Source organism: Ranitomeya variabilis, chromosome 3 (assembly GCF_051348905.1).
Source record: "Ranitomeya variabilis isolate aRanVar5 chromosome 3, aRanVar5.hap1, whole genome shotgun sequence".
NCBI classification, from domain to species: domain Eukaryota; kingdom Metazoa; phylum Chordata; class Amphibia; order Anura; family Dendrobatidae; genus Ranitomeya; species Ranitomeya variabilis.
This window is the reverse complement of record NC_135234.1, coordinates 551,091,369-551,107,419: the sequence shown is the minus strand read 5'-3', so window position 1 is coordinate 551,107,419 and position 16,051 is coordinate 551,091,369. Positions and strand designations below refer to the sequence as shown.

Sequence of the window (16,051 nt, the reverse complement as noted above, 5' to 3'; positions counted from 1 at the left end):
AGCTTCAAGAGGTATTCACCGGAAATGGTTTTCACTTCACAGGTGTGCCCTGTCAGGTTTAATAAGTGGGATTTCTTGCCTTATAAATGGGGTTGGAACCATCAGTTGTGTTGAGCAGAAGTCTGGTGAATACACAGCTGATAGTCCTACTGAATATGAAAAAAACTTTGGCACTCAACTTGCAATGATATGAAAGTTTTTAATGGCAGCCACTTGTACAAACGTTTCGGTCAGAGACTTTGACCTTCTTCAGTGTACTTGGTCCCTGAGACACTATTAGTGTGTGGCTGGAGGTCAGGATAAGGTCACATATAAGAATCCCAGATGTGCAGGCTAATCAATATAGTTGAGAGGATGTGTATCCCTTCAGGAGTGGTATCCTGTATGTAAGTGAACCACAATGTTCACACAGGACTGTGGATCCTTAGAACCAGCGGTGGACACCGCGTTCTGGATCCACACCTCTGCCTTCCCCGATATAGGGATTCTGAGTTTAGGTCCAATTTCTGGGATCCACAGTCCTGTGTGAACATTGTGGTTCACTTACATACAGGATACCACTCCTGAAGGGATACACATCCTCTCAACTGTATTGATTAGCCTGCACATCTGGGATCCTTATATGTGACCTTATCCTGACCTCCAGCCACACACTAATAGTGTCTCAGGGACCAAGTACACTGAAGAAGGTCAAAGTCTCTGACCGACACGTTTGTACAAGTGGCTGCCATTAAAAACTTTCATATCATTGCAAGTTGAGTGCCAAAGTTTTTTTCATATAACTTCTGGTTTGGGAACACTCTTTGTGCACCACCACAGCTGTGCCACGATATACCACACCACAGTCCTACTGAATAGACTGTTAGAATTTGTATTATGGCAAGAAAAAAGCAGCTAAGTAAAGAATAATGAGTGACCATTACGTTAAGAAATGAAGGTCAGTCAGTCCGAAAAATTGGGAAAACTTTGAAAGTGTCCCCAAGTGCAGTTACAAAAACCATCAAGCGCTACAAAGAAACTGGCTCACATGAGGACCGCCCCAGGAAAGGAAGACCAAGATTCACCTCTGCTTCTGAGGATAAGTTCATCCGAGTCACCAGCCTCAGAAATCGCAGGTTAACAGCAGCTCAGATTAGAGACCAGGTCAATGCCACACAGAGTTCTAGCATCAGACTCATCTCTACAACAACTGTTAAGAGGAGACTTTGTGCAGCAGGCCTTCATGGTAAAATAGCTGCTAGGAAACCACTGCTAAGGACAGACAACAAGCAGAAGAGACTTGTTTGGGTTAAAGAACACAATGAATGGACATTAGACCAGTGGAAATCTGTGCTTTGGTCTCACGAGTCCAAATTTGAGATCTTTGTTTCCAATCACCGTGTCTTTGTGCGACGCATAAAAGGTGAACAGATTGACTCTACATGTCTGGTTCCCACTGTGAAGCATGGAGGAGGAGGTGTGATGGTGTGGGGGTGCTTTGCTGGTGACACTGTTGGGGATTTATTCAAAATTGAAATCATCCTCAATCAGCATGGCTACCACAGCATCTTGCAGCGGCATGCTATTCCATCTGGTTTGCTTTTAGTTGGACCATCATTTATTTTTCAACAGGACAATAACCCAAAACACACCTCCAGGCTGTGTAAGGGCTATTTAACCAAGAAGGAGAGTGGTGGGGTGCTACGTGTCAGGGAGAGACTAGATGTGTGAGAGCTAATAACCCGGGCCCCTGCAGTTTCCCTCAGACTAGGGAAATCCTGCCTGAATACCAAATTAGTCCTCTTAATATCTCAATAATGGCACTTTCACTGAACATCAAAACATTTTGCGGACTTATATATACTTTGCCGCATGAAGAGACCCATACATAAATTTAAAAAAGTTAACTCTTTATTAAGTATCTATAAAATACAACAATATACAAAACCCAAAATAAAATAAACAAAGTGCCCAGACAAATGGAATAGAACAGATAGGCTAGAGATTATAAATTTATCTGCAATACATAACCATATTTATAGCTGACCCTTGTGGAGAAATAGAGAATAGTCACCACATAAATACGATATTTATTATAACAATAGTATATAGTGAGGGGCTGTAACCATCCCATCATATGCTAAACACCGCATGTAGCCAGTATCCCTTATATCCATTAAGCATACATAGAATCACATATCCCACAACTTGTGCCAAAAGACTATAGAGGGGATAATCCGGATATACGGCAATATACTTACAATAAGGGAATATCCAAAAAGGGGTCAGCTATACCGATCAAAAGCCCACCGGTCTTTCCACGTGCGCCCTGACGCGCGTTTCACCCATAAGCTTCTTCCGGGGGCGTGACCCAGCGAGAGGAAGGATGGCTATTTTAGGAAGCGTGCGGCCAATCGTTAAATGAAGCGTCAAGGTGGGAGGAGAGATGCCGGATGTCAATCAAGCTTGCTGGCGCATAGCGTTTCCATCCCCTTCCTGGATATAAGGGTACTACTGTGACTGCGCTCGCTGGAACGCTGCGTGACCCGCAAGCGTATCCAACTATTGAGCGCATCACAGAGTGCCGGGACTAGGGATGTACTGCGCATGCGCTCCACTAGAGAGACATAAATATAAGGGGAAAATAACCGAACTGGAAAATCTTGATACTAATATCGGCCACATAAAAAGGAGTATTTTCGGTATCTAGGTTATGGAAAGAGACAAAAATATGCGGGGGATAATCACCGAACCAGAAAAAATTAATACTAATAACAGCCATAGAAAGAAGCCTTTTTGGTGTCTTTATAGTTTTAGTGTGCTGGACCAAATAAAAATTGCCGATAGATAAACAAAAAAATAAATATAGAGTGCATTGAGATATATATAATATGAAGTGACCAAAATATATGGGACAAGGATAATCCTATATAGTCCATTGCAAGTGAGTTAGAAAACCGTAACCCCTAGTTCTGATGCTAATACTTATTTAACCTAATCTACAGCAACATAGGAGTGCTGTGTCATAGGCAACCGTGTGTAATTAATAAATATAAAGTGCATTGAGTTCATTGAAATATTCAAAGTGCGATGAGATCAAAGTGCATCCGACAGGGATAACTAAGGGCACACATAGAAAATATCCGTGACCCCAAATATAAGAATATTTTTTTTTTATTAAAAAAAAGGCATAAAAAAGTGATGATAAAACCAACCCATGGTATACTCATAGAAAGACCATAACAACAACGGTCTAGAAGTGCTGTGTTGCAAATAGTGTATATAAAGTGCTAAGTGCTAGAATAAGTGAATTATAAGGTATTAAAAATAGACAACCCCTTATGCTAATTGGTACTCTGTCCATTTAATACATATCCCAATATATGTTATCCTATTACAAATCATCAAGACAGAATATCTCCATATAACTCTCTCATGATTACTACAGATATCCTCCGTATAATAATATATTATATATATATTATGACCCTCTACCTGGAGTTTACACTGATGGTGTGCATGTCCAGGCCTCGAACCTCGCCCTGTCTCCTGAGCTCAGCCCTAGGCTGAAACCTTCGCCCACCACCCAGTGAAGATGTTATTCCCCAATACCCACAGTTAGCACAGACAAGGATAAAGGAAAATATACACCACGCCGCAGTCACTCAGGAATACACTATAAATGTGCAGGGCAAAATAAATACAAATATAGGAAGGTGTAAATAAGACTAAGGAAAATACACCACCAGACACGAATCTCCAACCACCAGCTCTCCTCACCAGACCGAGATAACAACGCACAAGACAGAAGCTATAATCGGCGACGCCCAAAGATCAGGAGAACTATTTAAAGGCAGTGGGCATGGCCCAGCTTCCAATCCAAGGATTAGGTAAATTAACCCCGGAACAGCTAGATAAAATCTAGCAGACGCCAATGAGCAAATAGTGGTCAAAAGTGGAATTACTGCTGTCTGTCGGTCGACCTGGTCTGAACAGCGTCCGACATGACAGTACCCCGCCTTCTACGAGGGACCCCAGGGCCCTCACGGCTAATAGGACCCGGCTTGTCCGGATGACGGCGGGGGAAACAACCTGACCAGCCGGTCAGCATGAACGTCCGAGGCTGGTACCCAGGACCTCTCCTCAGGGCCATAACCACGCCAATGTGCCAAGTACTGTAAAGTGCGACGCACTACACGAAAGTCAACCACCTTGGAGACTTGAAACTCCAAATTACCATCCACCAAGACTGGAGGTGGCATAGGCGCCGCGTCCACAGAACCCACCACCTTCTTTAGAAGAGACCTGTGGAACACGTTGTGTATCTTATACACCGTAGGGAGCTCCAATCGGTACGCTACTGGGTTAATGACGGCGGTGACCCTAAATGGACCAATAAACCGTGGACCCAATTTAAGGGATGGTATTTTGAGTCTTATGTTTTTTGTGGATAACCACACCCAGTCATCCACACTCAGGTCCGGACCTGGCACACGCCTACTGTCAGCCACACGTTTGTACCTAGCACCCACACTCAACAGGCGCTGTTTAACCCTCCTCCAAACTGATGACAATTGTGTTCCTAACTGGTCCTCCTCCGGAACACCGGAAGAGCCCCTCTGACTCAAGGTACAATATTGAGGATGTAGCCCGTAAACACAAAAACGGAGACTCCCCAGACTGTTGTGAACTCAGTTTTCAGGCTCCCTCTTGTGGTCACAGATGGTATTGTGTGACTTTGGTTTTTTGGCTCCCCCTGGTGGTTTGGTTTATTATCCTGCGGGTCTGCTGGATCAGCTGCCTCGTTATTCACCAGGGAGGCTCCTATTTAGCCCTGCTTCACTTCCACTTGTTGCCGGCTGTCAATGTATTCAGTGCTATTCTGATTACTACTGATTATCTCGTTTTCTGCCTCTTCAGGATAAGCTAAGTTCTGTTTGAATATTTTTTGCTCATCTGCCTGCAATATGATTTCTGTGTATGATCAGTCTAGTCCAGCTTGCTAACATGTGATTTCTTTTTGCTGGTAAGCTCTGGGGTACGGAGTTGCTTCCCCCGCACCGTTAGTTGGTGCGGGGGCTCGAGCAATCTCTGCGTGGATATTTTGAATAGGTTTTTTTATTGACCGCACAGTTTCCTTCCTATTTTCTGCTATCTAGTATTAGAGGGCCTCATCTGCTAAATCTGATTTCATCTCTGCGTTTGTGCTTTCCCCTTAACTCACCGTTAATATTTGTGGGGGGCTATTCTATATCTTTGGAGTCTTCCACTGAGGCAAGTGAGGACTTACTTTCCCTCCAGGAATAGTCAGTTTCTCAGGCCGTGACGAGACGTCTAGGATTTTTAGGTAACGTTCCACGGCTGCCTATAGTTGTTTGCGGATAGGATCAGGTTGCGGTCAATCTAGTTACCACTTCCCCAGAGCTAGTAGTCTGTTCAGTTACTTAGCTAGTCCAACCTGCGATCCTTGCCACTAGGATCATAACACCAGACGACTCCTGGTGGTGATTATTGATGGCAAACTCAGCCAAAGGAAGAAATGTAGACCATTCCTCCTGGTTATCAGAGACAGCAGCGTAAGTACTGTTCCAAATTTTGGTTCATACGCTCAGTCTGACCATTTGACTGAGGATGAAACGCCGAAGAATGAGAACTTGATTCCCAGCCGTGAGCAAAACGCTCTCCAAAATTTTGCCACAAACTGAGACCCCCTATCAGACACGATGTCAGATGGAACCCCATGAAGTCTGACCACCTCCTGCACAAATACTTGGGCCAGAGTCTTAGCGTTAGGCAACGACACAAAGTGCGACATTTTAGAAAACCGATCAACAATCACCAAGATGACCGTGTTTCCAGCTGATGAGGGCAAATCAGTGATGAAATCCATGGAGATTTCCGTCCATGGCTTTCTAGGTACCTCAAGAGGAAGTAGTGTGCCAACAGGACGGGAGCGAGGTGTCTTAGCCCTAGCGCATGTGGTACAAGCTGACACGTATGAGACCACGTCCTATCGGATCTTGGGCCACCAAAAACGACGTGACACCAACTCCAAGGTACCTCTAACCCCTGGGTGACCAGCCAGGACAGCATCATGATGCTTTAGGCGGAGATGAAGCGGTACAAAAGATTTGTTGACGGGAAGCTAAGATGGTACCTCCTCCTGAGCCTCGGCAATCTCAGCCTCAATCTCGGTAGTGAGAGCCGAAACCACAACACCCTTTTGGAGGATGGGAACTGGATCTTCGAGGTTCTCCCCCCGGAAAACACCTGGACAGAGCATCCGCCTTAGTGTTTTTAGACCCCGGTCTGTAAGTGACCTCAAAATTGAACCACGTGAAAAACAATGCCCAGCGAGCCTGCCTGGGGGACAGACACTTGGCAGACTCCAAATACAGCAGATTCTTATGATCGGTAATAACAGTTACCTGATGTACCGACCCCTCCAAGAAGTGTCACCATTCCTCAAAGGCCAACTTAATTGCCAACAACTCCCTGTTGCCGATATCGTAGTTACGTTCGGTGGACGACAGTTTCTTGGAGAAATAGGCGCACGGATGTAAACTACTCAAAGATGAGCCTTGAGATAGTACCGCCCCCACACCAACCTCAGACACATCGACTTCCACAACAAAGGGTTTTGATACGTCTGGCTGCACAAGAATGGGGGCTGAAACAAAACTGTTCTTAAGAAATTCAAATGCGCGCACAGCAGCCTCAGGCCAAATGGAGAAATTGGTACACCCTTTTTAGTCACGTCAGTTAGCGGTTTAGCAATGATGGAAAAATCCTTGATAAATTTCCTATAGTAGTTAGAAAACCCAAGGAACCGCTGAAATGCTTTCAGGTTATCAGGACGTTCCCAACGCAGCACCGCCTGCACCTTAGCGGCGTCCATTTTAAAACCAGAAGCAGACACAATATAACCCAAGAAAGGCAACTCTTGAACAGAAAATACACATTTTTCAAGTTTAGCATACAGCTTATTCTCTCTGAGAAGCTGTAACACCTGCCTGACATGGTCTAAATGAGTATCACGGTCTCAAGAATATATGAGAATGTCATCTAGATACACGATAACGAATTTCCCCAAAACATGCGAGAACACATCATTGATGAAATGTTGGAACACTGCAGGTGCGTTAGTCAACCCAAACGGCATCACCAAATTTTCAAAATGACCCTCAGGGGTATTAAAAGCAGTCTTCCATCACCTTGACGGACTCTTATGAGGTTGTACGCCCCCCTGAGGTCAAGCTTGGTAAATCACTTAGCACCTGCCAACTGGTTGAACAAATCTGGTATCAGAGGCATAGGGTATGGATCACAAACTGTAATCTGGTTCAACTCCCTGAAATCCAAACACGGGCGTAATCCGCCATCTTTCTTCTTCATGAAGAAGAACCCTGCTGCCAACGGCGAGGATGACGGCCTGATGTGCCCTTTGCTCAAGCCTTCAGCAATGTAATCTTTTAACGCTTGTCTCTCCGGACCGGAGATATTAAACATCCTTGCTTTAGGCAATTTGGCCCCTGGTTTAAACCTGATAGAACAGTCATAAGGACGATGTGGCGGCAACTCTGAACAACCCTTCTCAGAGAACACATCCACAAAATCCTGAAGTGACTCCGGAACACTTGAAGTCACCGCAGCCACACATGTGGCCAGGCAATTCTCCTGGCAGAACTCGCTCCACCGAATTATGTCCTGAGTTTTCCAGTCAATTACCGGGTTGTGCATAGACAACCAAGGAAAACCCAAAACCACCTGAGCAGGAAGATTCCTGAGCACCTTACATGTAACCCGCTCGGAATGTAGAACTCCAATGTGGAGTTTCACCTCAGCCACAAATTCAGTAATCTCCCCCTGAGAGAGAGGAGCAGCATTGATTGTGACCACGCGGATAGGATGAGACAGTTTTTCAATCCTAAAACCTGCTGTGTGTGCAAACTCCTCATCAATGAGATTTGTGGCTGAACCACTATCCACAAAAACAGTAATTGGCAGCTTACTGCCAGCAACAAAAACCTTAGCAGGGAGCATGCACTGAGAAACCACCATGGAGGATATACATAAGCTCAGACTGGTCTCCTCCACACCCTCTGAGCTTAGAAGTTTTCCACCATTGCGTTTTTCTTAGGCAGTAGAGGACAGATGTTAATAAAATGACCCGTTTTACCACAGTAAAAACAGGCTCCCTGCTTACTGAGCTCAGGGACTGGACGCTTCACATGTGACACCCCTGCGATTTGCATAGGCTTCGTGGGCTCACATGCAGCAACCTCACGTGAACCTAAACCCTCTCCCATAGGCGGTGTCTCATGCTCCCCCTGACGCAAACGGCGATCAATGTGGACAACCAGACTCATGGCGGAATCTAGAGAAGCAGGAGTCTCGTACATCAGAAGGGCTTTTTTAACCCTTCCAGAAATCCCATGTATAAACTGACTCCGCAATGCTGGATCATTCCATTGTGTATCGATCGCCCAGCGACGAAATTCAGAACAGTAATCATCTGCAACTCGCTCCCCCTGGCGAATAGAGCGTATCTTATATTCTGCTAGAGCCATTTTGTCAGGTTCATCGTAGATTTTCCCAAGACAGGAAAAAAAAACTCTCCACAGAGTCAAATGCAGCAGAATCAGATGGCAAAGAAAACGCCCATGCTTGGGGATCCCCACTTAACAAAGACAACACCAGGCCCACACGCTGATCCTCATTACCTGAAGATATCGGGCGCATACGGAAATATAGTTTGCCAGCTTCACGAAAAAACAAATTTACTGCGTTCCCCAGCAAATTTTTCAGGCAAAGGAAATTTAGGCTCAGCAACTCTTCCTGTCGCTCCAGCTTGCACATTAGACACTGCTAGTCCCTGTTGTACTGCCCCCCCTTAACTCGGTGACCTGTAGGGACAGCGCCTCCAACTGGCGGGTTATGGAAGTCATGGGATCCATGACAAAACACAAAAAAGAAAAGAACCCCCCTTTTTTTTTTTTTTTTTTTGTGTTGTTGGGCCGATTTGTTATGATCTGGTGGCCTAAGAGCAGCATGAGACGTACTCTGGAGAAGGTGGTACCTGTACTGACCGCAGACCCTGAACCTAACACCGCAACTAGAAGTAGCTGTGGAATGTACCTAGCGCTCCCTGGACATCTCGACACAGCCGGACGACTAATTACCCCTAAAGATAGAACTTTTCTATCTTGCCTCAGAGAAAATTCCCAAATGATAGGCAGCCCCCCACAAATATTGACTGTGAGAGGAGAGGAAAAAAACATACACAGACTGAAATCAGAATTTAGCAAAGGAGGCCACTTCTAGCTAAATAGAAAGGATAGGACAGAGTACTATGCGGTCAGTATTAAAACACTAGAAAATATCCACCACAGAAAATACAAAAACTCCACAGCTAACTAAAGATATGGAGGGTATATCTGCATCTCCAGAGATACCAGCTTGGCTAAACAAATCCTTATACAGACCAAGCTGGACAAGACAAAAAAACAAGGAAAAGAACTGAACAATAAGGCCACAGCATGTGGACAGCAAAAAATCAAGGCCAGAACTTATCTTTGTTGAAAAGAACTGCAAGCAGGAGAGACCAGGCAGAGATGTGAATCCTCCAGGAACAATGGACAACTGGCACTGACTAAAGGGTGAAGCAAGACTAAACAGCCCAGTCAGATTTGCAAAAAGTGAACACACCTGACAAATGCTGTGACTCAGAGACAGCAGCGCTACCACTTACAACCACCGGAGGGAGCCCAAGAGCAGAATTCACAACACCGATTATAATGTCAGGGAGAGACTAGGTGAGCGAGAGCTAATAACCCGGGCCCCTGCAGTTTCCCTCAGACTAGGGAAATCCTGACTGACCTGTTATGACCCCAATGGCGAGGGTCTCAGAGAAACAAGTAAGTCTGCGACGTACAAAAATCCAGCTCATAGGGCAGTGGTAACTGGGTTGACCATATATCTACTCCTAACGCCAACACTAGCAGTAGCCGGGGAACATGCCTACGTTGGTCGCTAGATGTCTCGTGCCAGCCGGAGGACTAACTACCCCTAGAAGAGGAAAACAAAGACCTCTCTTGCCTCCAGAGAATAGACCCCAAAAGTAGGATAGTAGCCCCCCACAAATAATAACGGTGAGGTAAGAGGAAATTACAAACACAGAGATGAACTAGATTTTAGCAAAGAGAGGCCCACTTACTAATAGCAGAATGTAGTAAGATAACTTATATGGTCAACAAAAACCCTATCAAAATCCACGCTGGAAATTCAAGAACCCCCGAACCGTCTAACGGCCCGGGGGGAGAACACCAGCCACCCCAGAGCTTCCAGCAAGGTCAGGAAACAGATAATATACAAGCTGGACAAAAATGAAAACCAAAACAAATAGCAAAAAGCAAGAAAGCAGACTTAGCTTAATCAAGCAGGAACCAGGATCAGTAGACAAGAGCACTACAGATTAGCTCTGATATCAACGTTGCCAGGCATTGAACTGAAGGTCCAGGGAGCTTATATAGCAACACCCCTGACCTAACGACCCAGGTGAGCATACAAGGAATGAATGACATACCCAGAGTCAAATCACTAGTAGCCACTAGAGGGAGCCAAAAGGTAAATTCACAACACTGACCCTCTACCTGGAGTTTACACTGAAGGTGTGCATGTCCAGGCCTCGAACCTCACCCTGTCTCCTGAGCTCAGCCCTAGGCTGAAACCTCCGCCCACCACCCAGTGAAGATGTTATTCCCCAATACCCACAGTTAGCATGGACAAGGATAAAGGAAAATATACACCACGCCGCAGTCACTCAGGAATACACTGTAAATGTGCAGGGCAAAATAAATACAAATATAGGAAGGTGTAAATAAGACAAAGGAAAATACACCACCAGCAACGAATCTCCAACCACCAGCTCTCCTCACCAGACCGAGATAACAACGCACAAGACAGAAGCTATAATCGGCGACGCCCAAAGATCAGGAGAACTATTTAAAGGCAGTGGGCATGGCCCAGCTTCCAATCCAAGGATTAAGTAAATTAACCCCGGAACAGCTAGATAAAATCTAGCAGTCGCCAATGAGCAAATAGTGGTCAAAAGCGGAATTACCGCTGTCTGTCGGACGACCTGGCCTGAACAGCGTCCGACATGACACTACGTCAGATGACCTAGCCTCCACAGTCACCAGACAAGAACCCAATCGAGATGGTTTGGGGTGAGCTGGACCTCGGAGTGAAGGCAAAAGGACCAACATGTGCTAAGCATCTCTGGGAACTCCTGCAGGATTGTTGGAAGACGATTTCCGGTGATTACCTCTTGAAGCTAATCAAGAGAATGCCAAGAGTGTGCAAAACAGTCAAAGCAAAAGGTGGCTACTTTGAAGAACCTAGAATGTAAGACATATTTTCAGTTCCACACTTTTCCACCACTCTGCGGTCCAGCTCACCCCAAACCATCTCGATTGGGTTCAGGTCTGGTGGCTGTGGAGGCCAGATCATCTGGCGTAGCACCCCATCACTCACTTTCTTGGTCAAATAGCCCTTACACAGCCTGGAGGTGTGTTTGGGGTCATTGTCCTGTTGAAAAATAAGTAATGGTCCAACTGAATGCAAACCTGATGGAATAGCATGCCGCTGCAAGATGCTGTGGTAGCCATGCTGGTTCAGTATGCCTCCAATTTTGAATAAATCCCCAACAGTGTCACCAGCAAAGCACCCCCACACCATCACACCTCCTCCTCCATGCTTCACAGTGGGAACCAGGCATGTAGAGTCCATCCGTTCACCTTTTCTGAGTCGCACAAAGACACGGTGGTTGGAACCAAAGATCTTAAATTTGGACTCATCAGACCAAAGCACAGATTTCCACTGGTCTAATGTCCATTCCTTGTGTTCTTTAGCCCAAACAAGTCACATCAGCTTGTTGCCTGTCCTTAGCAGTGGTTTCCTAGCAGCTATTTTACCATGAAGGCCTGCTGCACAAAGTCTCCTCTTAACAGTTGTTGTACAGATGTGTCTGCTGCTAGAACTCTGTGGCATTGACCTGGTCTCTAATCTGAGCTGCTGTTACCAGCCTCAGAAATCGCAGGTTGACTCGGATGAACTTATCCTCAGAAGCAGAAGTGACTCTTGGTCTTCCTTTCCTGGGGCGGTCCTCATGTGAGCCAGTTTCTTTGTAGCGCTTGATGGTTTTTGCAACTGCACTTGGGGACACTTTCAAAGTTTTCCCAATTTTTCAGACTGACTGACCTTCATTTCTTAAAGTAATGATGGCCACTCATTTTTCTTTACTTAGAATTTGCATTATGGCAAGAAAACAGCAGCTAACAGTCTATTCAGTAGGACTATCAGCTGTGTATCCACCAGACTTCTGAACAATACAACTGATGGTCCCAACCCCATTTATAAGGCAAGAAATCCCACTTATTAAACCTGACAGGGCACACCTGTGAAGTGAAAACCATTTCCGGTGACTACCTCTTGAAGCTCATCAAGAGAATGCCAAGAGTGTGCAAAGCAGTCATCAAAGCAAAAGGTGGCTACTTTGAAGAACCTAGAATATAAGACATATTTTTAGTTGTTTCACACTTTTTTAAGTATATAATTCCATAGTTTTGATGCCTTCAGTGTGAATTTACAATTTTCATAGTCCTGAAAATACAGAAAAACCTTTAAATGAGAAGGTGTGCAAACTTTTGGTCTGTATATATATATATATATATATATATATATATATATATATATATATATATATATATATATATATATATATATATATACATATATACATACATACATACACACACACACACACTTATTTTTTTTTATTTTTTTTTTTTGCGCGAAAAGATAAAGCTAAAAACAAAAAGCAGCAACCAGGGGGAAAAAAAAAGTAAGTGAAAAGAAAAAGTGTAAAACATCAGGTACGAGCTCTGATGAGTGAACTGCGTCACCAATCAACACATGGCAGCTGCTGGATGTGCGCATGGAGGTGGCGCAAAAGAGGATGGGGGTGGGTAAAAAGAAATCCTCATCTACTGTGATGTCATACCGCTGATATGCCCCGTCATTGGTGCGATCAATGAGGACATCGATCACACCAATCAGAGCTGGCCCTGGTGACGCTGGCATTGCCAGGCAACAACCTAGGATCGGAGCTCTCACAGCTCTGATCCTAGGCAGGTCACACCGCAGCTGTGCCCTGTGATTGATGCAGTCGATGCAATTGATTGCACCAAACAGCGGGTCCAGGCCACGCCTGGCGGTGCCAGGCACCAGCCTAGGATCAGTGCTCTTACAGCTCCAATCCTAGGAAGGACACAGCACGGTCACGCCGCGGCTGTGCCCTGTGAATGGCGCAATCGATCGCGCCAATCAGAATAGGTTCAGGCGATGCCTGCCGTTGCCAGGCACCAGTCTAGGATCGGTGCTCCTGGAGCACCAATTGTAGGCTGGGACATCAGTGTTTCATTCAATTTGACCGCCTGAAACTCTGAGAAATGCTGCGATTGGCTGTTCAGAATTGAACAGCCAATCACAGCGATCGTGATTGTGGGAGGGCGGCAACACCCCAAGGATGATGGCACCATCTACCCTGAGGTAAGATAGTGCTGGAATTTTAATGCGGTCACAGCGACTTCGGTAGCAGTCTCATTTTTTTTTAAAAAAATGACGTAATATTCCATCCATGGTCAAATACGCCCAGGGTACAGGGGATGGATTATTACGGCCTTTGTCAGAAAGGGGTTATTCCATGGCTACATCTGTATACAAACTTGTCAGCAGCTTATTAAAATGTTGCAAAGAGATTTCCAAATGGTTGTACATGATTGATGTACATCATATTACTAAACACACAAATCAAAATTACCTGTTACACACAATTCCCCAGTTAGAGAATCTGGAACCGGCACTGATTAAAGAGGGATCATCCACTCTAGGGGCACCGAATAATTCATCTGTGCACACATCACACTCATTTCTGCCAGTAGCAAAGTTCCAGTACGGTAAAGCAAATGAGTCGTTGCCAATTAGTCTCTGCAAAGAAAAAAAAATACAGAAGTAATTATGAAAAAAAAAAAGAAGTACTACAAGCAATAGAAACAATCTCAAAGAAATTTCCATAGACAAGGGATACTGAACTTGTGGATCACGGTCCAAATTGACAGCCGACATGTTGAGTAGCCTTTGGCAACATCGGTTGGCGCACACCGATACAGTTACATTCTGCAGCTGAGCAGAGAGAACCAATCTCCCTGCACTGCCACCTGGCCGCAATAGGTCCCCTAAGCAGGTGGGGGTGCACGGCGCCAGCAGTGGGCCCACCTGTCATCGCAAGTTCTCTAGATTCCGATACAGCTGACAGCATTGATGACAGAAGGATCGTCACGCTCCTTCTCCCTTCATTCCCCTTTCAGCGTCTGACATCCCTAATGCAGACATTGACAGGAGTCGTGATGATGTCGCTACTTAGCACCCGCTGTCCGTTGATGTGCCGGTGCTCGGAGCAGCAGAGGAATGAGGAGAAGAGGGGAGTATTGTATTTATTTTTGTGGGGTTGCATTATACTATAGAGAGTCTGCCTATTGGGGGGCTGCATTACACAACAGTGTGCCTACAGGGGGTGCATTATATAGAGTCTGCCTATGGGGGTGCATTATACTATATTGAGGACCATCTGGTGCATTATACTATATGGAGTCTATCTAGGGGGCCATCATACAGTATGGAGATTATAGTGAGGGGGGCCATCATACAGTTTTGGAGATACTAAGGTCAGTATATAAATAAAATGAGGGGGCATTATATGGTGTATAAGAGCATCATATTGTGCATAGGAAAGCCCTACAGGGGGAGGGACTTGGGACACTATTCAATGTAAAGTGGACACTTATTGTTATAGTGGAACTCAGGTTACTTTGACTTAAAGGGGCACACACAGGGCATTATTACTTTCTAGGGGCAAAATGTGGGCACTGTTGTCTAGGGAATTTGCATCATTACTATATTCTAGAGGGTTGCTTTAGAATTTAGAGGGCACAGAGAACCACACACACACACACACACACACACACACACACTCTAGGTGCAGTAATAGGGATACATACGGCAGCAGTGGCTCAGCATTGAGGTGTCATCAGGATAAGGCATTTGTGCAGGTTGGGAATAGTCCCATTGGGGACAGCGCTGAAAATGAGACATGAAATGTCTGTTGTAATATCTGCAACCGAGTCCCAAACGGAGAAGTTGTCATGTCGGTCTGGGCCAGATGGAAAAGACGTGAAAAGCGAACGATTCCATCAGAAAGAACATCAGCTGTAAGTCACCATCTATATCTGTGCTGTAATCACATATGTTCCGTAGGACTGGTATCTACCACTGACCATATGGTGATAATATCAATATTGGTCTTTATATAGAGATTATTTTCAGCAACAGCATCTGCTGAGGTTCTCTTGCATCCATTATTAGGGTGTATCACCAAATTGTAACCAAGGCTGTCTACTTAGGGGGCCCACTCAGAAGCTTCACCATCCCTGAACCAAAACCCTAGCTATGCCTCTGAGCCATACCCATGACAAGTTCATTAGGCAACAGATAGTGCTTATTTTGCATGCATTGGAGACATACTGTACATTGGAGTATTACATGGAATATGTCCAATGGTTGCTTCCCAAGTATGCTATAGTATAGTACTACAGTACCATATGTCACCCATAGACTGCTGTACTATAAAAGTAATACAAAGTAAGTGTGGAAGTAGAAACCAAGTATACTTATAGAAGCAGCTGAGAAAAATAATGTACACTAGCTTGTTAGAGCTCAAAAGGACTCTTAGTTGCCATTTGGGGACTGGAGGCCTATAGACATGTTTGCCATATGTTCTGTGAAAGCCTCAGGCACATATGTCAAACAGACACTGCAAAGACAGTGTAACCGAACCCTTTGCTCAAGTTTTGCCCTCCCATCTAAGTCACACTCCATTTTGGGTGTCTATGCTCAACTCAAACCATCACCTGCTTTACCAAAAGTACAAGTGCTTCTTACAAAATTAGATCAT

General features: G+C 45.0%; 1 protein-coding gene across 1 annotated transcript in view; it reads right to left on the bottom strand.

Moving 5' to 3' along the window:
* DCT (dopachrome tautomerase) overlaps nucleotides 1–16,051 on the bottom strand; it is a 96,698-nt gene that overhangs the window by 25,976 nt on the left and 54,671 nt on the right. Inside the window, exon 4 of the mRNA XM_077297169.1 lies at nucleotides 13,862–14,028. Coding sequence (XP_077153284.1) covers nucleotides 13,862–14,028 — 167 coding nt within the window. The remainder of the gene's footprint in view (nucleotides 1–13,861; nucleotides 14,029–16,051) is intronic.